Source organism: Mixia osmundae, assembly GCF_000708205.1.
Source record: "Mixia osmundae IAM 14324 unplaced genomic scaffold scaffold_11, whole genome shotgun sequence".
Taxonomy (NCBI): Eukaryota; Fungi; Basidiomycota; class Mixiomycetes; order Mixiales; family Mixiaceae; genus Mixia; species Mixia osmundae.
This window is the reverse complement of record NW_014575553.1, coordinates 319,758-343,880: the sequence shown is the minus strand read 5'-3', so window position 1 is coordinate 343,880 and position 24,123 is coordinate 319,758. Positions and strand designations below refer to the sequence as shown.

Genomic DNA, 24,123 nt, shown 5'->3' with positions numbered 1-24,123 from the left:
AGAGCGTGCCGTCTCTAAGGGCAGTAGAAAACACCATTTCTCTCTGTGGCCATCTTGCCGTTCGAACAGAGCACGCCACACATGCCGTTGGTGCATGTCGGCTCACCCTTGTACATGTAGGCCTGTTGGCACACTTTGGGCGGATTGCCACAGTGAGTGGGATCGGTCATCGTGTTGTAGCACGTATAGCCAGTGCTCGTCTTGTGGAGCGAGAAGCCATTGGCAGTATCGCAATAGTAGGTGCAGCCATTCTTCTTGCTGCACTTGCTCGCGCCGTTGGTGATGGGCTTGCAAGCCTTGTCGCATTTGTCATCGCCCTTGTGGCACTGGCCGTTCTTCTTGTAGTAGCCAGTCTTGCAGGTGAAGGAGCATTTGCCATGATGGCAGTATGGTTCCGCGTGCTTGACGCTGGTTTGGCAGCTAGGTAGCAAACAAAGCATCAGCGCGTGTACGATTCGCAAGAGATGTAACCTCACTTGTGGCATTTGTGCGGTGCAGGGTGATGGTGGTGTTGATGATGGTGGTGGTGGCGATGGTGTGACTTGTGCTGCGGGCGACGGTGATGATGTCTGTGATTGCGATGGTGGCGGTGGTGATGATGGTTCGCATGTCTGTGATGGTGACGCGCGCGCTTCTCTAGCTCGGAAGTAGACGCTTCGACTTCGCCAGCCAGGTCGCGCGAGACCAATTCGGCAGCGACATTGACGGCAGCATCGCGTTTCTCAAGTTCGGCAGCGACAGACGTCGACGGGTTGAGACCAAGAGCGATGTCCCGGGCCGAGAGCTCGAAGAGACTAGTCCGGCTCGTAGATGCCAACGCCAGCGTTGCAAAGGAAACAAGTGAAGCGATAGCGACTGATCTGACCATGATGCTATCCACGCGCTATGGGTACTGAGATCGTTTGTGATAGGAGCGCTGGGCCCGTGTCGTCTTTCGGTCGAGACGGGGTGGTAAAGAGAGTTGATGCCGGCAGGGCGAGTGGTGTCTGTCAAAGACTGAGTGGTGAGACCAGACCGAGTCTCTCGAGCTGTCCTTCTGGGTTTGTTGAAGCAGGGCGAGCGTGCAATGTGAAGAGCGTGGGAAGAGTCCGCTCGCTTGGCCGGGCCATAACACGCCCACAGATCGGCCGCAGCGTGTCAACAAGCTCAAAAGAACATGGCAGAAGGATATCGTCAATTCAACAGGCCGGCACAGCTGACGGGAACAAGCTTTTCCACTCGAGCCAGCGCACTTTAATTACCGAAAAGGACGCGCGAGGCGACGCGCTCTATTGCTTTCTCTTGATTTCTCATGATCTCACGCGAAGCGCGAAGTTGTTTTTTTTGTGGTGCGACCGAGCGGCTCGTAACGTCCGCACAAAGAGACATCGCCGACGGCAGCAGCGACACGGCAAGATGGGCGAGAAACGATCAGTAGCGATGGCCGTGAGTGACAGCAACATGTCCAGTCCCGAGCTACAACGGTCGCCCGTGCCTGAATATACTGCCGTTCAGCTCGGTCACGCGGGCGAAGAGAGCCAAGATGACTCTCGAGAGCTGCCCCGCTACGATGCTGGAGAGTACAGTAGGCATGGCGACGGCGAGGATGAGAAACGTGCCTTCCTATCGCCTCAGATGAAGCGAACTGGCTCGCACGCCTCCAGCAGCGCGAGCCCGCCCAGCTCACCGGGCATGACCGCTCCCGCTCCTCAGTCAGAATCGACGCCGTGGCAAGTTGCAGCTGCAGTATCATTCTATATCCTTGCAGCACTCGTGGTCGGTCTCATGCCGTCTGAAGGGTGTGCTCAGGCTGATGGGCTTTTGACAGATGGTCATGGGCAACAAGTGGGTCTTGAACAGCGTCAATCTGCCGCTCTACTTCCTGCTCGTGCAACTGACGACATCTGTCCTGCTGCTGCGCGTGTCGGCCATCTTTGGCTACTTTCGCGTGCCTACTTGCACCGTCGGATTGTGCAAAGGCCTCGCGCCACTCATCCTCGTCAACGTCATCGGACTCGCCTTCAACACATACTGCCTGCAAGCGATCGATGCCTCTTTCTATCAGATCGCAAGAGGCATGATCCTGCCCTGCACCGCCCTCTTTTCGTATTTCTATCTCAACGTCAGGCCGAACAATTACACGCTCGGCGCGATTGGCGTCGTCTGCTTTGGCTTCATGCTCGGTGTCGGCACAGAAGACATGTCTGTCTCTGCACTCGGCATCGTCCTCGGCTTCTTCTCGTCCATCACGACCGCATACCACGCCATCGTGGTCAAGCGATCCCTGCCGTTGCTGAACAACAGCTCGCTCGACTTGGTCTACTTTAGCAATCTGCTCAGTGCCATCATATTGCTGCCCTTCGCCGTCGTCGTCGAGACGGGCGACTTGCTTGCTATGACAAGCACAGGCGGCTCGGCTCTATCAACTTTTATCTCAGGCAGTTTCCTGACTGGCATTTTCGGCTTCTTGATCGGTATGGCAGGCACGCTGTCCATCAAGGTCACTTCGCCAACAACGCACATGATCAGCTCGGCCGTGCGGGGCATCGCACAGACTTTCCTGGGTTGCTGGCTCTTCAACGACCAGCTGACCTCGGGTCGCGCGTCCGGCATCGTCGCTATTCTCGCCGGCTCGATCATGTATACGTGGTCAATGTCGAAAAAGGCAGCCGCGCCATCTGCTACACCAGTCCGCTCGCCACCTCGACAGACAGCGGAAGAAGACCGATACGTGAATCGACACTCGCACAAACGCTCGCTCAGCGTCACGACGGCCAACGCACGCAAGTTCTATGCGGACAGCAAACACTGATCCTCCTCGCACGATAGACTATTCCACATTGTACAGCAGCCACGGTTGTAGATGCATAGATGCTTTTCCGGATTGTTTATTGCGATTTGATCTGCTTGGGGGCTTGCCCGAACACGTCTTCCGTGACTTTGCCGTAGCTACCGGTGAGCAGAAGCCAGATAGACTTGAGAAGGGTGCCGTCGGGCGTGAATCGGCCGACACGACGTTGATACTGCTTGTAGAGCTATCGTTGGAACATATTCCCATCAGTCAGGAAGCCATGACGAATGTAGGGATCTCACCGGATATTTTCGAGAGCTGATGAGCTCGGTGAGCCAAGTCGAACCGGCAAAGATCATCCACATGGAGAGCGGGCCAGCCAGTGCAAAGGTGAAGAAGTGTGGCCAAGCGCTGTGCGCGATTGCTTTGACCGGATCGATCGAACGTGTTGTCAAAGCGGCATCGAAGGATTTGTAGACGGTGTTGATGACCGTTGGCGAGACGGTCGCGTGTACAGAGAACAGGTAGAGAATGAACCAGCCCGTTTGCTCGCACAAGAAGTTCTGGGAATCTCATGAGCAGCAGTCTTGACGCATGGTCCGAAGGACGCACGGGATGACGCGAGTATGCCCATAAGCCTTCAGTGCAGAAGCCTCGACGGAGACGTCCCTCGTCGATTTGCATCTGACGCGCCGTCTTGCCGACCTGACCGGGACGACCTTCTCTACCGCTGCCATGCTTCCAGTTCTGGTAGCGTTGGTGCTGATTGTCTGCTACGAATTCGAGGTAGAGATTGACGAGGTACCAGCCGGTGAGGATGAGATCCGTTCGGCCGAGTGCCGGCGCAGCGTGTGTAGGATGTGCAGACGCGCGGGAAGTGAGCAGAACGTATTGCGGAAGCTGTCCAGAGCGCATCCCGTCAGACACACCCCAAGCTTGTCGATGAAGCGACCGACCGCGGTGGCCATGAGGATGATGTTCTGTATAAAGGCGATAAAGACGAGATTGAAGACTTTGAAGGACAGCTTGCCACCTGGGAAGCGTTCGCGTATGAAAGGCCATCTGTAGTCTTCGGTACGCCTGCCGAGGGGATCAGCAAAGCTCTGATGTGATGATGTGAGCGTACGGGTCAAAGAAACCGCGTCGGATGGCATTGGAGGTGAGTCTAAGCGACCAGAGGACTTGTAAGAGCAAGATGAGCATCATTCTGGGGTCGACGCCAGATGGCACGAGGAGATCGACGAAGTTCTTGTCCCAGCTAGCGCGACTCGACCACGAGAGTTTAGGGAGGGTGAAGAGCTTGAAGTCGTACGATTGCCAGTGAGGGTGCAGGGTCAAGATGGCAGAATAGATGACCGGCATGAACGTCCAGATACGATCGACCTGCCGTATCGTGTCAGATGGAGGAAGCGGCAGTCAGTCAGGAGGAGAGAAGGTCACCTGAGAGACGTTGCCAGTCACTTCACCCAAGAACCATGTCACGACGCTCGACCAGAAGCATAGCACGAGCGAGAGCGTCAGAGGGTCTTGTGTCTTGAGCCATGTCTACACAGCAATAGATCAGTCTGTACCTTGTCTGACAATCAGACTAGGAGCGTACTTGAGCCGTCGCTACTGTCAGGTCATTCGTCGACAGGTTCGTTGGAACATGGGCGCCTGCTTTGATGAAAGCTTTGAGACCCGGAATGAGATGGGTATTGGGGTCGAGGGCAGGATGCGGAGGCGGTATGCTACCGAATCTGTCGAACATTATCTCGTCACAAGGCTGACAGTCGGTCGAGTCGAGTAGATCCAATTCGGCAAGTCGCGCGCGGTCGATCTGACGCGATGACGTACTTCCCCGGACTGCCCAAGCACGGCAGATGGAGTCTGCTGGTGGACTCCGACCTGACGGGTGATTATGAGAGATGCATTGCAAGCTATGTCATACATGTATCATGTTTGCCTATTCTGCCAGGATCACTGTCATCAGCTTACAGGGAGTGAATTCGAGCTGGACCTAACTGACGTGTATTGCTTCGGTACTCAGGATTGCCTGGCTTGCTGTGGTATGGTATATGAAAGGTGGCCTTGGTATCTTTGGAAGTTGTGGTAATCGTGTCAACAGTCGCAAATCGGGCAAGACGAAGGAAACACGCTCTTTCTGGGCGACCGTCGCTCTTTTCTCGGACTGACAAGCTCAGCGTCTCCGCGCGCAGGCAGGACATTGACATGTGCCGTGGTAGACGTCTTGCGCAACATTGACTGCACATGCCGGGCTGGTGAGCACATCGCTCTCGAACAAGTGCGGCTTTGGCGAAAGATAGACCTGTTGCCTGTGTGAGGACGGCCACGCCCGGTCTGAGCCTTACGACTGACCCATGATGGCGTAGGCTGTATCTTTTCTGAGATGCCGCGTATGCTCGCAGATAGCGCACAATCTGGGCGCACGAGGATCAGCCGTTGATGGTGCTACGTCATGGCGTTTGAGACTTGCCCGTCGATGACCGATCGAGCTTGTATCTGTTGTGTATGAGGTCGACGGTGAGTGTGCTGGGCTCAGACGGCATCTTGCTGCCTGCTTTCCTCCGACTGACTGGACGAGTGCAGGCTCGAGTCGACGTCGATGATGGCAAAACCCAAAGGCAAAAGGCAAATGCGCGCGTCAGCCAGCAAAACTCGAGTCGACCGTCAGCTCAGAGGGCGAGGATGGAGGCAGACGCAGTCGAGCTGGAGACAGAGTCCCTCAAGGTCCACCCTCTGCCATGCTTGCGCCATCGGTCCGCTGACACGGAAGCTCAGGTCTCACTCTTGCAGCTACAGCAGTCTGTCAAGGTAAGAGCGTCGCCTAGCTTCGACACGGCTGCTCTCGACCAGCATGCTAGCCTGCTCGCCATCTCAAATCGATACAGTCACGCGGCGCTCCTGAACGCACAGTCCGGCCTGAGTCTCGTCAAGTTGGATCAGCTCAGGCACGCATTCACTGCTGCAGCACGCAACTCCACCCCGACGCTAGCAGGCTGCCTCAACGTGCCCCTGCCTCAAGCGACACAGTACCAGAGCATCCACTTCGCCTCGCAGGAGAGCAGGCTGCTTCTTGCTAGTGCGGACGGACAAGTCTCTGTCTGGCAGACGGATCAGCTCTTACAACCTCAAGCACGCGTCAGTCGTGTGCCCATCCAGCCTCTCATCGCCTATGCTCATCCTCTGTGCTTGCAGCTCGAGCCAGCACAGACTTTCACAGCAACGCCAGACTCGAGCTCGCTCGTCGAGCTCATACCCAATCCAGATGCACGACCCGAACTCGTCGCGTCCATCTCGTCCACTGGCCTGCTGTCGATCTTCAACCTGGACACGCAGAGCTTCATAGCTTCCATCGACCAAGCTGCGCTGTGTGCGTGCTGGTCCGTCAAGGGCAAGCAGATCGTCTGCGGCACACAATCCGGCCAATTGCTTCAATACACGCCCGAAGGCGAACACAAAGCAACGATACCCAAGCCAGCAGCACTCGCAGACAGCTTAGGTATGCACGATTGCTCAAGTCGTATGCTACGCTGACCACGTTGTTCAGCAATCGATGTCCAATGGATCGAGAACACCGTCTACCTGGTCACATATGCCTCTGCCCCAACGCCAGACGACGATCCGACAAGCTTCGTTCCCCTCACAGATGTCTATGCCGTCTCTCTCGTAGCAGGCGTAGAGCCGACCTATACCCGCTTTCTGGATCCTGTTCAGGCTTTCGGTCTATGGGATGCCAGGCGGCCGCGACGGTTCAGCGAGCGGCTGAAAAACTGGCAGCCACTCAAACACTGGCTCTTCATGGCTAGTGCAGCTTGCTCAGAGCTAGGATGCATTGCACAGATCCAGTCCCCCGACGGACAATTTCAATGGGCGGCGCTGCAGATAGAAGAATCCCAAAGACCCGCCTTGCCCATCTCCGATGCAACCTCTGAAGATACCTTTCCAGTCGGTCTGGCTTTAGACCTCACTGCGACAGATGAGCTACCACCCATCAACGTAGAGTCCCAGCCGAGACCGCCCATGCCGATACTGTATGCCTTTACGAGCGATGGCTGTCTCTCTGCCTGGCACCTCATCAGCGAGCAAGGAGGCCGATACGCAGGTCTCGTGGTCCCAGGCGCAGCACAAGCGCCACCGCCAACAGTACCTGCTCCATCGACTACGGCATTCGCAGGCTTTGGCGCGCCTGCGGTCTCCAAACCCGCCTTCGGTGCGCCTTCCGCCTTTGGGGCTCCTTCGGGTCTGGGCGCCTCTGCTTTTGGCGTGAAGCCGGCCTTTGGCCAACCTGCTCAGCCTAGCGCTTCTCCTTTTGGTCCTTTCAGCTCGTCAGGGAGCAAGCCGACTGGCTTTGCCTCTTTCGGTGCTGCTGCCCCAGCTTCTTTTGGCTCGATAGCCCCAACACCTGCATCGGCTACTCCAGCTGCATTCGGATCCTCTGCCTTTACTGCCATGCGAGATAGCTCTGATACTTCCGGGGCGATGCTGGAAGACACCAGGTCAGGCACGCCAGTATCCGCGTCTAATCCACCTGCTACCACTTTTGCGCCTTCTCCGTTTGGAGCGTCGACTGCTACACCTGCAGCATTCGGCAAACCAGCCACTGCGCCCACACCTTTCGGCGCATCCCCATTCGGCACACCCTCAGGGAGCAGTCCATTCGGCATACCCGCGTCATCGGCATTTGGTTTGCGGACGACGAGCTCGCCGGGTGCAAGCGGCACGCCTGCTTTCGGCTCGACGACCAAGCCTGCTGTACCCTCATTTGGACAGATGAGTACACCATCTGCGCCTGTCTTTGGTCAATCGACCACTCCAAGTAGCCCGTCGCCCTTTGGCGCACCAAAAGCTTTCGTTCAGCCAGCCGGTGCCTCACCTTTCGGTGCAAGCACGCCAGCTCCCAAGCCCGCTTCCGTCGGCTTTGGCTTCGGTAGCTCGTTTGGACAATCTGCTGCGACTGGCGCAAGTCCATTCGGCAAGTCTGGATCGGGCTTCCCTGGATTTGGTCAATCGATAGGCTCGCCCAGCAGCTCCTCACATGCTGCCGCGCAAGAGCTTGCTAAAGCGAAGGTTGTCCCTGTACGTGTCGTTACTTCGGGTGTCCTCGCAATTGGCTCACATGCGTTTGTAGCAATCTGCGGACGTAGATTCGCTCAGTTTCGGAGGCCTTGCGGTCGAGAAGCTGGCTCCACCGCCAACAAAGGAAGCAAGACCCTCAGCTATCAGCGTGCCCGCACCGATCTCACCGGCCTCTGCGTCTCCTGAGCCCAGTGTTGTAGCATCGTCCAGCGTCTCACTCGATTTGGGTTCAGCTCATGCATCGGCCTCCGCTTCGCCTAAGGCAAAGCCTGAAGCAGCGCCGAGCCCTACGTCTATGTCTCCTGCGCCCGCGCCTCCTGCTCCTTTGCCGCAGGGCACACCGACCGACAAAATGACAGCGCCTCTGTTCGCACCGATGCCACCTGCACCGATACCGCAGACTAAGACTGTTGAGAAAGCCTCAAGTCTCTTCGCGCCACCGCCGCCCGCACCAATCCCACAAGTCAAGCCAATAGCTCAGTCCACGCCTGCTGCTGAGTCCAAATCACTTTTCGCGCCTCCACCACCGATGCCGATCCCTCAGAACAAGTCGCTCGCAAAGGTCGAGCTGCCAACGCCGCCAAAAGCTCTACCGACCACAAATCCAGACAGGCCTCAAGTCGCCCAGCGTGTGTCAGCTGCACCGCTACCCCCGGCGCCCCTTCCTCCTGCGCCTTTGCCAATCAAGCAGACTGCGTCTGCCTCTACCCCCTTGCCACCTGCACCCTTACCGCAGGCAGCGACTGTACCAAAGCAGCCATCTATCGCTGCGCCACCGTCGCCTATCGCTCAGAAGCCGGCAAGTTCTGCATCGCCTTTTGCAAGTAAGGGCGACGTAAAACCAGCTGGCAGCCTATTCCCAAACCTTGGCGGCTTCCAGCCAAAGACGAGCTCTCCCTTGGCGAGTCCAAATCCTGATGCTGCGCCCGGCGTGCCTCGCACTACACCTGGCTTCTCTTTCGCGAAGGAAGCTGCACGCAGCGCGTCCTCGCCGGCAAACTTGTTCGCTGCAAAGACTGCGCCTGCCCTGTCCTTTGCCGCACCCGAGCCTCAGGCTGCCCGCCCCAAGACGCCAACTTCTCAGATCATCAGTACCAAGGCACCCGTCAAAGCAAAGGCAGAGTCACCATTGACTAAGCTCACAGCGCCGAAGCTCGATGGTGTGCCACCCAACGTGTCCACGGCGCAAGGCGGAGAATCCGGCATTTCCCAGGAGTTCCTCAAGATCCACCAGATCATGGAGACCGAGTTCAAGCTGGTATGTGGCTTGCTGTTTGATCACCGCAGACCTTGACTTTGCGCACAGCTGCGCGAGAATAGTCGCATTTGTGTTGACTTTCTGGCAGATCTCAAGGCGCCGATGCAACCGAGCGTGACCGATGCTGCAAGGGCGAGTCTGCAGGCAAGCGATTGGAGTTTCGGAGATCTCGAACAACTCTCGCGGCTCTGCGCAGCGCTCGAGGAAGACGTGCAGTCTCACAAGACCAAGACGCACGCTCAGAAAGCTGCGGCTGCGCAAATTCAGAGCGATATATTCAAAACCGAAGTCAAGCGCGAGGAATGCGCTCGTTTCATCCGATCTAAGAGCGATCCTGGCTTTGCCAAGATGGTGCGCGTCCGTCAGCTTGGCCCGGAGCAGCTAGAAAATCAGCGCACGATTCGCGAAGCAAGCGACAAAGCTCGCTCGACGATAGAAATGCTCGAGGAGCAGCTTGATGCCATCAAGACAAAGGTCTCGACCGCATCTCGATCCAGCCTGAAAGCGCCGCCACTCGACAACATAGCTCGAAGCGCGCGCAATCTCAGTACGGCAACGATCTCGGTCAATAACAGCTTGGACGAGCTGGCAATCCGATTTGACATGCTCCGCCTCACGCTGCAGAAACGGCCGCAGAGCAAAGGACCGACGTCTGGTGATCACCATAGTAAATTCGACGAGTCTGTCTTAGCGACCAAAGATGAACCAGATCTCGCAGCGACACGCGCAGCGACCGAGGAAAGGTTGGAGAGACATCGCGTTGCGCTCGAGGCAATCAGTAGCACGCTCCGCACGCCAGGCAGAACACCACTTTTTACGGATGCGTCTGTCAAACAAACTGCAGAGTCTATGAACACACTGGACACTGCCGATCTGCAGCTCGCATTTTCTCGTGGCCCGATTACGAAGTTACCACAGCCCCAGAAGACTCGTCGGGAGGCAGCGCCTCCAACATTCGCCGGCTTTGGCACGCCTGTAGGAACATCGACGCCTAAGGCGCCGCCCAACACAATCGCAGCCCCTTCTCTGATACAATTCAACATACCCACTGCGTCGCCATCGTCATCAGACGATGTTGCCTCTACGCCTACGTCCCGGCGGGCGCGACCCCATGAGAAACTTCATGCTCATTCACCAGCCGTGGCGCGGCCCATACGACCGCAAGGCACTGTCCCGCCGGCGCCTAGCTCCTTCTCCTGGGGGCCGCTCCCGCCGGCCTCGCAATCTCAACGACCTGATCACAGCTTCCATGGCTTGCAGGCGCCCTTACCCCTCGATCCGGCAGATCGTACTATCGCGCCTGAAGGTGAAGAGAGTGACGAGGAAGAGGATGGAGAAGGAAGAGGCGAAGATGATGATGATGATGATGATGATGAGGAGGAGGAGGAGGAGGAGGATCAAGAGGACGGCGAGGAAGAAGAGGAAGAGTATGATGAAGAGGATCTCGGAGGCAGTGAAGAGGAAGATGTTGCCAGCGTGAGGGAGCAAGAGTGATGTTGTTGTGTGTGTCAAATGAAGCCGCGATGATGACGAGATAGCCGGTGCTCAAAGTCAAGGCGAGCGTGCCTGCTGACCATAGATGGGCCAAGGGAATGGGACGAGTATGCCAGGGACGTACGCGGAGAAGTCATCGGGCTCCAAGGAGGCGGTGATGTCACGTTCGGCCAGCCCGAGCTCCGTACAGCGGGCAGTCTCGAGCCTACCACGAAGCTATTCGAGCTTCCTCTTGCACAATGCCTCTCGGATCAGCAGCATCGAGTCCAGCCTGCGCTCACTCAGCTGGTTCCTCCCGGGCAGGTTTCAGGACTCGGAGATGGCCAGCGAAGCTCTCTATGCTTTCCTCAACGTCTTGGGGAGCTATCACGACTCGATCCTCGTCAGAGCTGCAGACGCTCTGCCGGAAGCGAGCAAGCTCAAACGACAAGCGGCAGGCCTGACGAGCAAGATCAGCAGTCATGCTCGCTATACACGCTGGTGGTGTGACAACAGCGCCCTCTATCGGACCGTCGCGCGCTGTCTCAGCATCGTCGGCTTCCTCGAGCTGCTCACAGAGATGGCGGCGAGGAAGCGGCTGGGTAGCGAAGCACGCTGGGATGTCGTGCTCGGTCTAGAGAGCTTCAAGTGAGGCGCAACTGCTCAGCGCGTGGCCACACTGACATTGCGACTTGCAAAGAGCCATGCTTAGGATACTGCTGCTCCGGCTGACCAAGCGCTCACTGCTCACACCGCCCGTGCCAGAACGAGAGATCGACCCTGCACTCATGCTAGACACACACCAGACATCGCTAGAAGGCCAGCCACCTCACGCACGCTTGATCAATCACAGCGACGCGCCCCTCGCCCATGGCAATGGCCACGCCAATGGGCACGCGAATGGCCATGCAGACCCGACCTATTGGAAGGGCTCACGCACTGGTTATGTCCATCCGACGTTGCTCTCACTGCGCTCCCCGCCAGCCAACGGATCTGCGCAAACCGAGAAGCCAAAGACCGTCAGCGATTTCTTGCTCACAAAGGTCTTGACGATCGAAGAAGCAATGCCCGCTCAGCAGCTCGTCAAACCCGTTGATACGGTAGCGGGTAGCTTTGGCGAGCTGTTATACATCTTACGGCCTGTCATCTATGGTGCGTGCAGTCAAGAGGTATTGCAGGTAGCTTACATCTGCGAGCAGTCGCATTGATGCGCAAGTATGGCGTGCGCAACATCAAGCCGTTCGTTACATCTATCACTGTCGAGTATCTTGCTCTCGTCCTCCGCAACAGAGGCTCTGCGAGCAGCCGAGCCATGGCAAAGAGTGCAGTCAAGATCAGCGAAGCCGAAAAGACAGAGATCGCGAGGAGGAACCGGCAATTCTACTGGTATCTCATGCGAGGTCCTCTCTGGGAACAGTGGACCAGGCGAGCATGTTTCTTTGAGCATCTTAGTCGTGCTGACGGGGTAGGCATGCGCTCCAGGCCCAAAGTAGAAAGTCTCGCGAGATCGTTCGAAAGCAAGCCTCTACTCGGCTTTATCGCCTCGATCTTGCAGACTTACACGCCCCTCATCGACGATCTATACTGTCAGTGTACCCAGTCATACACACGAGAGATCGCTGATGGCCCATCACAGACTATTCGAGCTGACCAATCGACCGTACCATGTGCTTACGATGCAATGTCTCCATGCAAGATCATCTACAATTAGCAGCAGAGTCGGTGTATGCCTCCAATCGTTTCAGCATCGTCTTGAGCCCACTGCCTTTGTCGCAATTGGCTTCGAGCCAATCTTCCATCTCGCACCGAAGCTCCCGCAGCCGGTCGGTGATTGGCAATGCCAGTCCAGGATTGAGCATGAGACCGAAGAAACGCGTCCATAGATCTACTTGATGATACCTCCTGAAGCCCTGTGTCAGGCATTGCTGCCCGTCTTCGTCGGTTGTTGTCTCGATGAACCTACCGAATAAGCAAAGGTGCGCAATACTGGCAAGACCGTAGTAATCTGGCTCGTAAGTCCACGACTTGCCATTCCGCATTTCCAAGCAGTCGTGCTGATCTGGAGTCTCCGTCCACTCGACGAGGAATTGTTGCTCCGATGGAAAGGCTGACATGTCGATCATGCGGCCGAAATCGACCATCCTTAGGCCCTTGAAATTCCACCCGCCTTCGCCAGAGCGTGAATACTTGCTTGACCACGCTCGGCTACCGCCAGGTACTTCTTCGAGCCTGATCATGCAGTTCTCAGCCTTCACATCGCAATGAATGAAGCCGCTGGCATGGATAGCTTCGACGATCTTGATCATCTCGATGATGAAGAAGAGCGCCACCATCTCGTCTATGCCACTCGCGCCGGCAGCGGAGGCTATGCCATTGCTCTGAGCAGACTTGATCGCATGGAACAGACTCCCTTGCGGGCAAAAGTCAAGCAGTAAGAATGATTCGTCTTTGAAGGCGTAAAGCTCGTGGCATCTGACAAACCAATTCCGCGCGTAGACAGCAAGTCGTTGGTGCAGCTGATGCATGACATGAAATTCCCATAGGTTGACTCTGCCTTCGACTTTGAGCGCTGCTAGCTGATCACTATCATCGTCATCGTCATCGCTGAAGGCGTTGCTTTCATCAGGCGAAAGCTTGACTTGCTTCCAGACAGCAAAGACGGCGCCAAAGCCACCTTCGCCCAGCTTCGCTCGGACGGAGAAAACGTCGTTCCCGAGCTCGAGCTCCCACGGGTCGCTGTCTTTCCCAGACGCACTGCTACTCGACTTTCGGCTCGACTGTACTTGAACGCTGGCCATCTTGTTAAGCGCTGTCAGTTGCTGCGCTGTCCGGTTGCGCATATCGATAAAAGACACGCTCGCAAGGTGTTCCGACTGCGTCAGTAGATGCGCAACGATGGCGGCATCGAAAGGATCGCACGGAGCAGAGGCCATCGACCTCTTGCGGTGTCCTAGCTCGGATTTGCGCGAATGTACCGGTACAGATTTGCAGAATTTGAACGTGTTGCCATTGACCTCGTCTGTATTGTTTTCGGAAGTACGGGACTGTTCTGTACCTTCCGAGAGCGCCACCGAGGCTGGCAAAGACATGAAGGACAGCGCGCCTCGAGTAGTGTTGCCATTCTCGCATGTGCGCTCGGTAATGGGCGTCATCGCGTCGAAAGCTTGCCCGAATCGTTCCGTTTGGCGGTGTCGCGCGCGAGTATCCGTCTGTGTCGATACAAACAGTCCTGCATCATCCTCTGCAAACGCTACGCCAGTGGGCGACGGGCGCAGAACACCAGTCTCTGCGTCCTCGTCGTCGCTATAGCGTTCTGAATCTTGGGAGGGTATCACGGTCTGACTCTGACTGAAGCCGAATGGCAAGCCCGGCTGGCTGAAACTTTGACTGAGCTGCGAGGCGAACTGACTTGGCTGTGTTGCAAGGCGAGTTGCGAGCTCATCGTCGGACTGGACATCGTCGCTCCCTGTATCTCGCGCCGAACCTGAAGCGCTGTACTGCGACGGTTCAGGTCCGGGCTCGGAGCAAGAGCGTGACGTGTCTTGCGACTCTGCACTTGGCATGCGCTCCCTTCCTCGTGCGTTGAGATTCAATGTAGCACTGAACATTGCGTCAACTTCATTCAAGGCTGCCCTGGTGTTCATGGTTGGCGATGGCGGTCGTCGGGCGAGCATGGGCGATGCGTGGAACACGACTTCAGGCTCGTCATCCTGATAGACGTTGAATTGTACTGAAGGCTTGGTTGGTGATGAGGCCGTGCTGACAACGGCAGGCGCAAGGGGTTCTGCATTCGCGTAAGCCCGAGTCATTCCGGCGAGAGAAGTCGCACCTCCGTAGGCGTCAACTGACAGCGCTGTACCGATGGCCCAGTCAGGTAAGGCCGCGAGCTGTAGATTATAGCGAGAGGCCATGAGCTCTTCGAGTGATTGCTCAGCTGTACTGTCCGGCGGGTAGAGCAGATGAAGTGGTGTACTGAGATTGACGATGGGTCGTTGCTGGCCATTTGTCTGCGAAGGCGCATGACCACGACCAGATAGGAGGATCGCAACGTCGATGGGCTCGAGCAGGGCTGTCGGCAAAAGGCGGAGCTCAAAGTTCTTCAGGGGCTGCTGCCGCAGTTGCTCGAGCTTGTCTAGATGTTCTACGCCGTTCAACACGGAGATGACTCGCAGAGGATGTCTGTCAGATCCTGCGACTTGAGTCTGCGCACACTATCAGCGGCATTCTTGCGTCGCGAATGAGCTTACATCGTCGCAGAAGACTGCCAGCCGTTTGCCTTCGTCGCGCTCCCGCTGCTCGGTCTCGAGTTGCTCTGCGCGCCTTGCCAGGAAGGCCTTGTACTTCTTCTTCAGGCGGGCAATCGGCTCTGCTTTGCGGGACAGCCCAAGCTTATAGGCTGTTTCTGCTTGATCATGTTGTGCTTGGCACTCTAAAAAGCTGGCCAACTCTTCATAAAGATGCGAATGCAAATGCCCGATCCGGGCAAGAAGCAGCAGAGCATAGACCGCCATTCTGGGGCTAGTAGATGTACTGCTCAGGCTGGTAGCGGGCAAGTACTGTGCAAAAAGCAGCCAGAAGCGTAAGTAGCGCGCATCGGTCTGATATTTTGGCACTGAATAGAACCGCCTGACGAGCCGCTCGAGAATGGGTAGCACATGTGCATCGTGCTCTTCGCCGGCTATGGGGTACGCTGTCAGCGTCCACTTGGCATATCTGCATATGCTGTTTGAGCTCAGACAGCCGTCAACGACAGACGAGACCGACCGAATGTAGACATCAATCCCGTCAGTTTCGACATCATCCTGTCCATCGTCCTCGAGCAACGCAAGACGCGCCGACATGAGATCGCCTGCTCTCTGACTCGCTCCCGAAGAAGGACGGGGTTTGCGTCCCCTGGCTTTGTCCACTTCCTTTTGCGCTAGACGCTCTTCGACAGCCTGTATCTCTCTCTCGAACCGATCATGCATCTCTTGTCTCTCCATATCAGTCCGACGTCGTTCGCGTTCAGCTTTGCTAGGTGTACATGAGCTTGCATCAGACGGCGACGATGACTTTTCGCCAATCGCAATGACCGTGAGCGGTCTACGGGCAGGCTTGCTGGTCGCAGAACGCTGATTTGCCGTTTGAGCAAACACGGTTGAGGCAGCATGGCAATCGAGCGAGCTGGCCGGAACTACAGCGAGAGCTGTCTTTCCAGTCGGCTGATGATCTCTGAAGGCCCTGTAGGCATTCTCATCGCCATACGCTGCCATGTCGGCTGGACGTAGCAGGCACCGGCATGCACACGAGATGAGCGCGTCAGAGCACGTGATGCGTCGCCATTCATAATTTAGGCAAGTCTCACGAATTGTCACGACATCCTATCTGCAATGAATGCTCTCAGATTGTACCCTTGGCAGCCTTGCGGATATGTCTTCGCTTGACCGGCGCACGGAGATGATTACGTTTGGCTCTTTGTGAAGGCGCTTTGAGCTTGAGCATCCAGTCATCGACTTTGATGCCCGAATTGCGCAGGATATTGACGATACTGCCTTGAAAGTCAGTCCTTGGGCCTTCTGTAATTCGCATGTTATACCTCCGGAGGTGAACAGCATCCTCTTGCGTGAAGAAGGTGATGGCTTTGCCTTCCTTACCTCCTCGGCCCGTCCTGCCAATCCTGTGAATATAATTCGCAGCGCCTTGCGGGAAGTCGTAGCTGCGTCCACGTCAGCAAAGTCTGTAAGCTGAAGCGGGATGACCCACTTGAGGACGAGGTTGACGTTTTGAAAGTCGATGCCACGCGCCATGACGTCTGTGCAGATCAGGAACCAGGCTCTTCCTGCTTCGAAGCGTTGCACCGCGCGATCCCTCTCTTCCTTGCTTCTATCAGAATGGACGACCTCCACCGGCAGACCGTCTCGCGATAGTTCTCTATACAAGTCTTGTGCTCTCTCTATGCTTTGTGTGAAGATGAGCACGGGCGGCGAAAGACCGCCCTTGGCGATCAGACTTCGTAGAGAAGCCAACTTGCCGTCCTCTGAACCGACAAAGGTGAGTTGCTGGGTGATGCCTGCTGCTCCAGAATCGCGTGATCCTACGATGACACGTGCGGCATCTTCGCGCATGATCGTCTTGGCCAGCAGCTCGACGCCTGAAGGAATGGTGGCGGAGAAGAGTGCCTTGCGCAGTTTAGGATGATTGCAGGCTGCAATGAGCTCATCTGTCTGTTCGAGAAAGTTGAGCTCGAAGAGACGGTCGGCTTCGTCCAGTATGAGGTGCTCGACGCTGCAGCTCGGGTTCAGCTTGAGTGCGGTAAGTTGAATCAGCGAATATTTACGTGGAGAGATCTACCGTCTTCGCCTTGATGGCATAGATGAGCCTCAAGGGTGTAGTGATCAGCAGGTCTGCCGTCAATGACTCACTGACTCCTGACTCCTCTTCACCCATGACGCATGTTCGCCAACCGGATCCTTGCGCAAGCAGGTCCGCCTGTCTGCCGACCTGACGCGCTAGCTCACGCGTAGGCTCAATGACGAGTGCTCTTATTCGGTTCGAAGGCTCGGACGAGCTTGACTGGACAGCAGCGAGGAGCGGAATGAGGAATGCGAGCGTCTTGCCGGATCCTGTGGGTGCGCATGCTACAAGATCTCGTGTCTGCGCGTGCACGCATTAGCACTAGCCAGACCGAGGTCTGCTCTGAACGGACGTGATCCTTGAGCAGTAGAGGCAGAGCTTGGGCCTGGATGGGCGTAGGAAGAGCATGCCCCATCGTCGCCAGACAGTCCAACAAAGAGTCCTCACAGCCGTACAAGGTCACAAGCTCGGCGAAGCTCGAGAGAGGATCGGGCACGTCTTCGCCTGTCATTCTGATCTTGTGCCTCTTTCTGATTGCCGCACTGACTTGAGCAGGCGTCGGAGCAGGAAGACCATCTTGCGACTTTCTTGCTCTTTTTCGTGGTCGGGCTGCTGACGTCGTCTCGTCAGTCTGCGCGGCCGTTGGCGGTTCAAAGTGTATGTGCACGTCTGGATCGATGAGAGCGCTAGGCCTCTTACCCTGCAGCTTAGTGCCCTTGGTGAGACTGGCAAAGATGTCCATCTGCTGGTGATGAGCGAGCGAACGGCGACGTTTGACTTTGGTCGAATTGTCAAATTGACTTCGCGTCCGCCGCGCTCTTCGAACTTCTCGGGCGACTCTCCCGATGTCGTCAGAGGAGCCAGGGTGAGCACAGGCTGAACATGCGCGAGCTGGTGCTGATCGCGACTGTCAGCCCTGGCCTCGACGGCGCGGACGAGCGAGACGCTCTGCCAGCTCCATCGAACACGATCAACGGCAGATCACCTCGAGACTGCATCAAGGTGAGTCACGACCGCCTTGCCAGTCGCCAATCTATGACACTCCCGCCTGGGGATAGTTCTTGCTCGCTACAGACAACCATGTAGGAGCACACGAGCGAGATCCGATCAGAGGAATGGACAGCATCAACTCGTTTAGAGAAGTCGTCGACCTGGCAGTTGCCAATCGAGTCGACGCTCTCCTGCTCGCCGGCGATCTCTTCCACGAGAACAAACCCTCGAGGATTTCGTTGCATCAGGTCATGGCCATCTTGCGCGAGAGATGCTTCAGTCGGTCAGAGGTCAACCTCGAAGTCATTAGCGACTTGGGACTCGAGGGCGGCGCGTACAGCGAGGCGTGAGTCGTCGTCTGCTCGGTCTCCCAGCGGGCTCGACGAACCTGCTGTACACAGCTTCCCTACAGTCAATTATGAGGACACCAACATCAACGTCGGCTTGCCTGTCTTTTCCATTCACGGCAACCATGACGATCCTCAAGGCGCAGGACCTGTCGGTCAGATCACGCTCTCAGCAATCTTTGCTGACAGACATCACTGTCACCTGTAGGAAGGAGGAGCGCTGAGCGCTCTAGATCTGCTCTCCGTGTCTGGCCTCATCAACTATTTCGGCCGTCAAGAATTGCCAGGTTCGACCATAACGGACTCGCAGGCCAAAGAGCAAGGCATAGAGATCAAGCCGATCCTGCTCAAAAAGTACGCTGCGCCGCTCTTCCACAAGACTAGGTCGCTCATGTCAGGATCAGAGGAAAGACAAAGCTGTGCATGTACGGCGTGGGCAACATGCGCGATGAGCGATTCCATCAGGAACTCCGTGCTGGCCGTATACGGTACATGAAGCCACAAGATCAGGCAGAAGAGTGGTTCAACCTCATGCTCATACATCAGAACAGGCAAGCTGAGCTCAAGTGCTGCCGTACCATGTACTCATATGAACGATGGTAGGGCTCCGCGCACGCAGCAGTCCTATGTGCCTGAGAATGCGCTCGATAGCGACATTGACCTCGTCGTCTGGGGACACGAGCACGACTCCCGCATCATTCCAGAGACAGTACCAGGTCGTCGCTACTTTATCACCCAGCCGGGCAGCACTGTCTCGACGTCTCTCATCGAGGCCGAAGCAGCACCCAAGCTCGTCGTTACCTCTTCCTAGATGCTGACTGCTGACTTGCGAGCAGGACGGTAGCACTTCTGAGCATCCAGGGCAAGGATTTCCAAATCGATCCCATCGTCTTGCGAACCGTTCGACCGTTCAAGTACAAAGAAATCAGTCTGGCCGAAGTGCAAGAGAACGACGAGGTAGAGCTCAACAGTCGAGCTCAGATCACAAAGTTCCTCAAGAGCCAGATTCAGATGCTCATCGCCATAGCCAGTCAAGAGCACCAAGAGCTGAACGAGGATCCCAATGGCTCGCCTGTACCGCCAATGCTGCCTCTCATTCGACTCAAGGTCGATTTCAGAGCCTCGTCATCGGTAGATGAGGGCACTCCTGACTTCGACGTGCCCAACTCTCAACGCTTTGGCCAAGAATTTGCAGGCAAAGTCGCCAATCCAAAGGATATCGTCCAGTTCTATCGATCCAAGAAAGTAGCGGCGAAGAGTCAGTAAAGTCTCACCAGCTCGAAAACCGAGCTGATCTTTTCCCCCTTACCAGAATCGATGAGAGTCGTGCCTGATCAGCCAGACCAAGTCGGCCTAGAAGATGTCGAGCCCGGTGCTCGCGCAGAGAAGGTTCAGGTCGAGACGTTTGTACGACAATATCTCGAAGCGCAGCATATGGAAATACTCGACCAGACCCACTTTGGTCAGGCCGTAGAGAGCTTCATCGAGAAGGACGACAACAAGGCGATCAGCGAGTATGACTCTCATTGCGAGCTCAAGAGGGTCGAGCTGATGTGCTGACAGATTTGTTGGGGCTATGCTCAAGTCGCAAAGGAAGCAGCTCTCTGCCAATGCAAGCTATGCAAGAGATCGTACAACAGAAGTAGATCAGATCGAAGCTTTGGTACGCTGCTTTCCCTGCCTTAGAGCCCTATCTGAGGGTATCACAGGTCGAGAAGACCAAAGCGGCTGCAGCTGCCTCGCTACAGGAATTCGGCTCGACGGCCGGTAAGAAGAAAGGCAAGAATGCAGCAGTAAATGATGAAGGCTCCGATTCATTCGATAGCGACTTTGACAGACCTTCTGATGGCGACTTCCGCAAGACGCCGCCTGCCAAAGGCAAAACGAGAGCGCCCGCAAAATCCAGGGCCAAATCGCCAGCGCTCTTTCGAGACGAAGATGACGAAGACGATGATGAAGAAGAGCTCGAATTACCATCGGCGTCCAGGAAGCCTGTAGCAAAGGGCAAGCGTGCTTCGCCTGCTACGACCCGAAAGCCGGCCGCGAAGCCTCGTGCAAGGAAAGTCGCTGAGCCTCCGCCTTCGGCCATGCCTCGTGCTCGTCGCACTGCTGCTACCGACGCTCGCAAGAGAACGCAAGCTGAGCAAGACGACGATAGTTCAGACATTATCGAGCTTGATGACTAGATGCGCATGCTCCGTGCATGTGTTGTTGTACAACCAAGAAAAAGTGCATGCAACAGTACTGCTTACATACGGAAGCGGCGATAAATAAATGTGCGCAAGCCTAATACGAGCTGATACTTTGCTTCGCAGCTTTCATAGCCTTGATCGTATTGCTTCGCGCCATGCTCTGTGCTTCCGCGTCAGCAGGGCGTGAGAGAAGCAAGCAAACGTATGACATACAGTGCGAAGGACAGCCATGCTGTGCATGCTCACTTTGCCTGTTCGCGTCTTGCTCAGCTCGAGACCTTTGCCAGTCTGGTAACGATCGCGCAAATTATCAGCACGGAAGCCTGATCAGAACCGCGGCAGCTTACCATGACCATGTCGAAATGTTGTATCGCCGCAGCGTACTCGCCGCGACAGTCATACAGTCGGCCGATCTCGTAGTGTGCAAAGAGGACCAGGTGATGATCGTATCGAAGATCTTTGCCATGTTTGAGGACATTGCGGAAGGAGACAAGAGCTTGCGTGTCCGCTTCTTCGGGAGCGATAGGGCATTCAGCAGGCCGCACGACATGGTGAGGCTCGGGGTGCGCAATCAGTCGCAAGAGTACACCACGGAAGAAGTGAGCGTAGCAGAAATCGTCCCAGTATTCCATCTGTGTGCCGTAGCTTGCAGGCGTCTTCACCGCTCGAAGATCAGCGAGCGCTTTGCTGATCGCGTCGAGGTGGACACCGAACAGTGCAAAACGAGGCGCATTCGGAAGCGCATTAAAGAAATAGGTCATTTCGATCGCCTGCAACTCGCGGTCAGCGGTGAGCACAGCAAGTAGCGGACTTTTTACAGGGCACAGCAGGCGACCACCTTGCGCGATGAAGCGTTGCGCCTTCTTGCCTGCGAATTTCTGCCGTGCTGCTTCAGCGCAATCCTGCTCTTAAGCGAGCTCCTGACTTCGAGTGGAATAGTCTTGCCAGCGATACGCTGTCGCATGCCTGGCACGCCCTGCATGATTTTGATGGCTTCTGGCGCGTTGGCGGGGTCCGACTCGTATAATGCAACTGCGCGTGCGTATGCGTAGATCGCTTTGGACCAATTGCTCTCTTTGCTCAGGATCTGCAATCACGGGTCAGCTTGCTTGGTGAGATGGCAGAAATTCGATCACGTTGAAGCTTTGATATGATCGCTCCTGGACTCAGTAGATCAGCGTAGGCAAAGGTAAAATGGGAGAAGACGGACATATGCTCCCAGACCTAGGTTGACGAGCGCCATATCCCAGTGGCAAATGTGCTGAATCTGTACATATTCTCTTTGCGCATTGTTCGTGGCTTTGAATTGCCGCAATGCCGTCTCTGATAGGGCTTGTGTGAAGGCGAGTCGCCCAGAAAAGTAGAGGAAGAAGAAGCCTTCCGGATAGCGCGCAATGTTGAACTCGATGATCTTTGAAGCCATGCCAATGTCGACGTTCTTGATGGGCAGATAAGCAGCGTTGAGCAAATGGTTGAACAAGATACAGAGGTCGCAGATGATTCGACGAATGCCCTCTTGCTGAACCCCAATGAGCGGCTGCTTTGCTTCCGGATCTTTGCGCCAACCACCGGCCTTCTCGAGGACGACGAGACCTGCATCGCCGTCGCCTGAAAAGCCAAAGAGCTCGAGTGCCTTTGTGACCTTTGTAGGTAGATAAGACAGAATCATCATGGTAATGCCATTGCCCAGGTATATGCCCGAACGCAGATCCTGGTCAATTGAGGCATCGAACCCGCCCGCCTCTGCGTCCATGGCGTCGAGATACTGCATGAGATACTTGTAGATGAATGTACCGTTTCGCAAATTCATGGCCTCTTTCAAGAAAGCTAGAAAATCGCCAGAGTAGATGATGCCAAGAATTGATTTGAGTAGCGTGCATTCGGCGAAGATGAGCTCGGCATGTCGCTCGACGACCGTCATTGAACGAATGACAGAGACGCTGCTCGACCCTCGGACGAGTTTGCCGATCCCGCTGATGATGCCGCTGTCCTTCTTCCGCAAAAGATTAGTGATGACCAAGCTGTCACGGCAACACTGTATGGCAGCTTCCATATCTTCTGGCTCGAAAGAGATGAGAGCCTTCATGCTTTGGATGAGCGAGTAGCCGACAGAAAAGTAGAGGCGATGATCGGCAGCGGCTAGACAGATATCCTCTGCTTCTATCATGCGACTGTTCATGAAGAGGTGCATCGCTTTCCACACGTGCAGAAGATCTTGAGCGTTCTCGGCTTCGGTCAGAGCGACATCTTCTTGCGTAAGCCTATGCAAAGGTTTGTTCTTTCGAGTCGGGGCAACGGCAGCAATGACGGCTTCTACTGCGGTAGGCTCTTTAGGCGGCGGTGCGTCTTCATGATGCTCTACCTCTGCACTTCCAGATGACCCAGTGCCGCTGTGCTCGGCGGAAGATTCGTCGGTAAAGTCGTGGTCGTACTCTATAGAGGAGGCATCATCATCTGTCATGTCACCTTTGGTCGACATGTAGTCTGTCTGACCGCCGTCTGAATCTGATTCAGAAATGGGATGTTCTTCGAGAACTGATTCCTCGTCCTCCTCTTTCAGGTTGCCTGGCAAGGTGGACTTGCCCCATTGCGAGCCCGAGCCGCCACTGAAGCCCAGCGCAGACAGTGAGAACGTCTTTGGCAGCTCGGGGGATGCAGAAGCGCCGTTGGTGGTCGGGACGGCAGGCGCCGCTAAGGCTGGCTTTGCCACTGATGCGGCTCGTGCCGATGGCTGATCTCGAGGAAGGGTCGAGGTAGCATTGGCGGGAGATGACATTTTGCTGTCGTTGGCCGAGGCGACCGTCCTGACTGCTGTAGACGATTTGAGCGCGCTCTTCGGCGTACGACCATTGCCGGTGTATGTAGGGGGCGCGAGGGAGTCATCGTGCTGCTTGATCGCTTCTAATGGCGCAGAGCCCGCCCTCTGGTTTCGTGATGAAGTCTTGGAAGCAGAGGGCGTCGATTTGGCACCCGTCAGACCTGCCAGAGCAGACATCCGTCGCTTCTCTTTGGCCTGCTTCTCAGGAGCGGGCGGGAACTCAGACGACAGCGTTGAGCCATTGCTATTGGGGGCTGCTGACATGCTGACAGGTCGTCCGTTGGGAATAGGCGCCAGCGTAGGCTGGAAAGCCCCGCCGCCGTTCGAGCTGGTGATTGAGACGTTCCTCGACAGGGCACGCTCGTCCGAAGGTGTGCGCATGAGTGTCGAGGGACGGGGTGAGACTCTTTCGCCAAGGCTGTTGCCGCCTGTGTAGCTGCTCATGCTGGATCCGTCATGAGCTCACTCTCAAAAGGCGGTAAAGTAAGAGCCTACCTGCCCACCGGCGGCGCAGAGCTGGCTCTGTTCGCCTTGCCATTGAACTTGTTGTCGCTCCCCGAGGACAGCTTGGAGAGCAGGCCCATGATCTGCTTCGGCTCGTTATCGCTCAGGCGTCGCTGGTGTCAGCAGCAAGCGTGAGACTGGGTCGGCCTCGAACTTTGCCAGTGCAGTCTGAGCTCGCACGAGACGGTCTGTGCGTGAGGCTGCCCCAAGTTCGAACGGTAGCAGTCTCAGCTGTACAGCGAGCAGACGACGGAGGTCTCAGCGGCCGCAGGTGATCACCACGTCTGGTGACGATCGCTCGCTGACTGCCACGCGAGCACTGCGCACAAAAAGGCGGAGAGGTTACACGTATACACACG

At 56.2% G+C, this 24,123-nt stretch overlaps 9 protein-coding genes across 9 annotated transcripts; 4 read left to right on the top strand and 5 right to left on the bottom strand.

The window, feature by feature from the left end:
• Window positions 1-14: 14 nt before the first annotated feature.
• L969DRAFT_96718 (uncharacterized protein) lies at window positions 15-1,293 on the bottom strand (the record flags this gene model as incomplete). The annotated part of the gene is made up of 4 exons (XM_014710234.1): window positions 15-420; window positions 477-855; window positions 894-1,095; window positions 1,252-1,293. The coding sequence occupies 4 exons, from the start codon at window positions 1,291-1,293 to the stop codon at window positions 15-17; spliced, it is 1,029 nt and encodes a 342-aa protein (XP_014565720.1).
• Window positions 1,294-1,316: 23 nt separating this feature from the next.
• On the top strand, window positions 1,317-2,965 carry L969DRAFT_90217 (uncharacterized protein). Its single transcript, XM_014710233.1, has 2 exons — window positions 1,317-1,755; window positions 1,808-2,965. The coding sequence occupies exons 1-2, from the start codon at window positions 1,441-1,443 to the stop codon at window positions 2,789-2,791; spliced, it is 1,299 nt and encodes a 432-aa protein (XP_014565719.1). The 5' UTR covers window positions 1,317-1,440; the 3' UTR covers window positions 2,792-2,965.
• Window positions 2,540-4,520, bottom strand: L969DRAFT_610593 (uncharacterized protein; the record flags this gene model as incomplete). Its single annotated transcript, XM_014710232.1, has 7 exons — window positions 2,540-3,014; window positions 3,073-3,333; window positions 3,383-3,670; window positions 3,727-3,850; window positions 3,897-4,153; window positions 4,211-4,315; window positions 4,371-4,520. The coding sequence occupies 7 exons, from the start codon at window positions 4,518-4,520 to the stop codon at window positions 2,868-2,870; spliced, it is 1,332 nt and encodes a 443-aa protein (XP_014565718.1). The 3' UTR covers window positions 2,540-2,867.
• A 938-nt stretch (window positions 4,521-5,458) lies between these two features.
• Window positions 5,459-10,601, top strand: L969DRAFT_96714 (uncharacterized protein; the record flags this gene model as incomplete). The annotated part of the gene is made up of 6 exons (XM_014710231.1): window positions 5,459-5,500; window positions 5,552-5,911; window positions 5,969-6,272; window positions 6,321-7,849; window positions 7,902-9,107; window positions 9,156-10,601. The coding sequence occupies 6 exons, from the start codon at window positions 5,459-5,461 to the stop codon at window positions 10,599-10,601; spliced, it is 4,887 nt and encodes a 1,628-aa protein (XP_014565717.1).
• Window positions 10,602-10,710: 109 nt separating this feature from the next.
• L969DRAFT_96713 (uncharacterized protein) lies at window positions 10,711-12,230 on the top strand (the record flags this gene model as incomplete). The annotated part of the gene is made up of 5 exons (XM_014710230.1): window positions 10,711-11,228; window positions 11,281-11,732; window positions 11,780-12,005; window positions 12,063-12,166; window positions 12,217-12,230. The coding sequence occupies 5 exons, from the start codon at window positions 10,711-10,713 to the stop codon at window positions 12,228-12,230; spliced, it is 1,314 nt and encodes a 437-aa protein (XP_014565716.1).
• Window positions 12,231-12,277: 47 nt separating this feature from the next.
• On the bottom strand, window positions 12,278-15,832 carry L969DRAFT_105403 (uncharacterized protein; the record flags this gene model as incomplete). Its single annotated transcript, XM_014710229.1, has 4 exons — window positions 12,278-14,364; window positions 14,410-14,782; window positions 14,828-15,293; window positions 15,345-15,832. The coding sequence occupies 4 exons, from the start codon at window positions 15,830-15,832 to the stop codon at window positions 12,278-12,280; spliced, it is 3,414 nt and encodes a 1,137-aa protein (XP_014565715.1).
• A 127-nt stretch (window positions 15,833-15,959) lies between these two features.
• On the bottom strand, window positions 15,960-17,777 carry L969DRAFT_26056 (uncharacterized protein; the record flags this gene model as incomplete). Its single annotated transcript, XM_014710077.1, has 5 exons — window positions 17,266-17,777; window positions 16,897-17,213; window positions 16,323-16,844; window positions 16,156-16,275; window positions 15,960-16,107 (listed from the first exon to the last, which is right to left on the bottom strand). Exons 1-5 carry the CDS (start codon window positions 17,653-17,655, stop codon window positions 15,960-15,962), a joined length of 1,497 nt encoding a protein of 498 aa, XP_014565563.1. The 5' UTR covers window positions 17,656-17,777.
• L969DRAFT_26055 (uncharacterized protein) lies at window positions 17,732-20,508 on the top strand. The gene is made up of 11 exons (XM_014710076.1): window positions 17,732-17,778; window positions 17,828-17,915; window positions 17,972-18,249; window positions 18,305-18,401; window positions 18,459-18,604; window positions 18,655-18,801; window positions 18,854-19,039; window positions 19,087-19,508; window positions 19,563-19,764; window positions 19,814-19,913; window positions 19,960-20,508. The coding sequence occupies exons 1-11, from the start codon at window positions 17,759-17,761 to the stop codon at window positions 20,434-20,436; spliced, it is 2,163 nt and encodes a 720-aa protein (XP_014565562.1). The 5' UTR covers window positions 17,732-17,758; the 3' UTR covers window positions 20,437-20,508.
• On the bottom strand, window positions 20,427-24,072 carry L969DRAFT_90212 (uncharacterized protein). The gene is made up of 8 exons (XM_014710228.1): window positions 23,756-24,072; window positions 21,653-23,705; window positions 21,579-21,602; window positions 21,368-21,529; window positions 21,261-21,320; window positions 20,790-21,212; window positions 20,656-20,730; window positions 20,427-20,602 (listed from the first exon to the last, which is right to left on the bottom strand). Exons 1-8 carry the CDS (start codon window positions 23,842-23,844, stop codon window positions 20,537-20,539), a joined length of 2,952 nt encoding a protein of 983 aa, XP_014565714.1. The 5' UTR covers window positions 23,845-24,072; the 3' UTR covers window positions 20,427-20,536.
• Window positions 24,073-24,123: the final 51 nt, after the last annotated feature.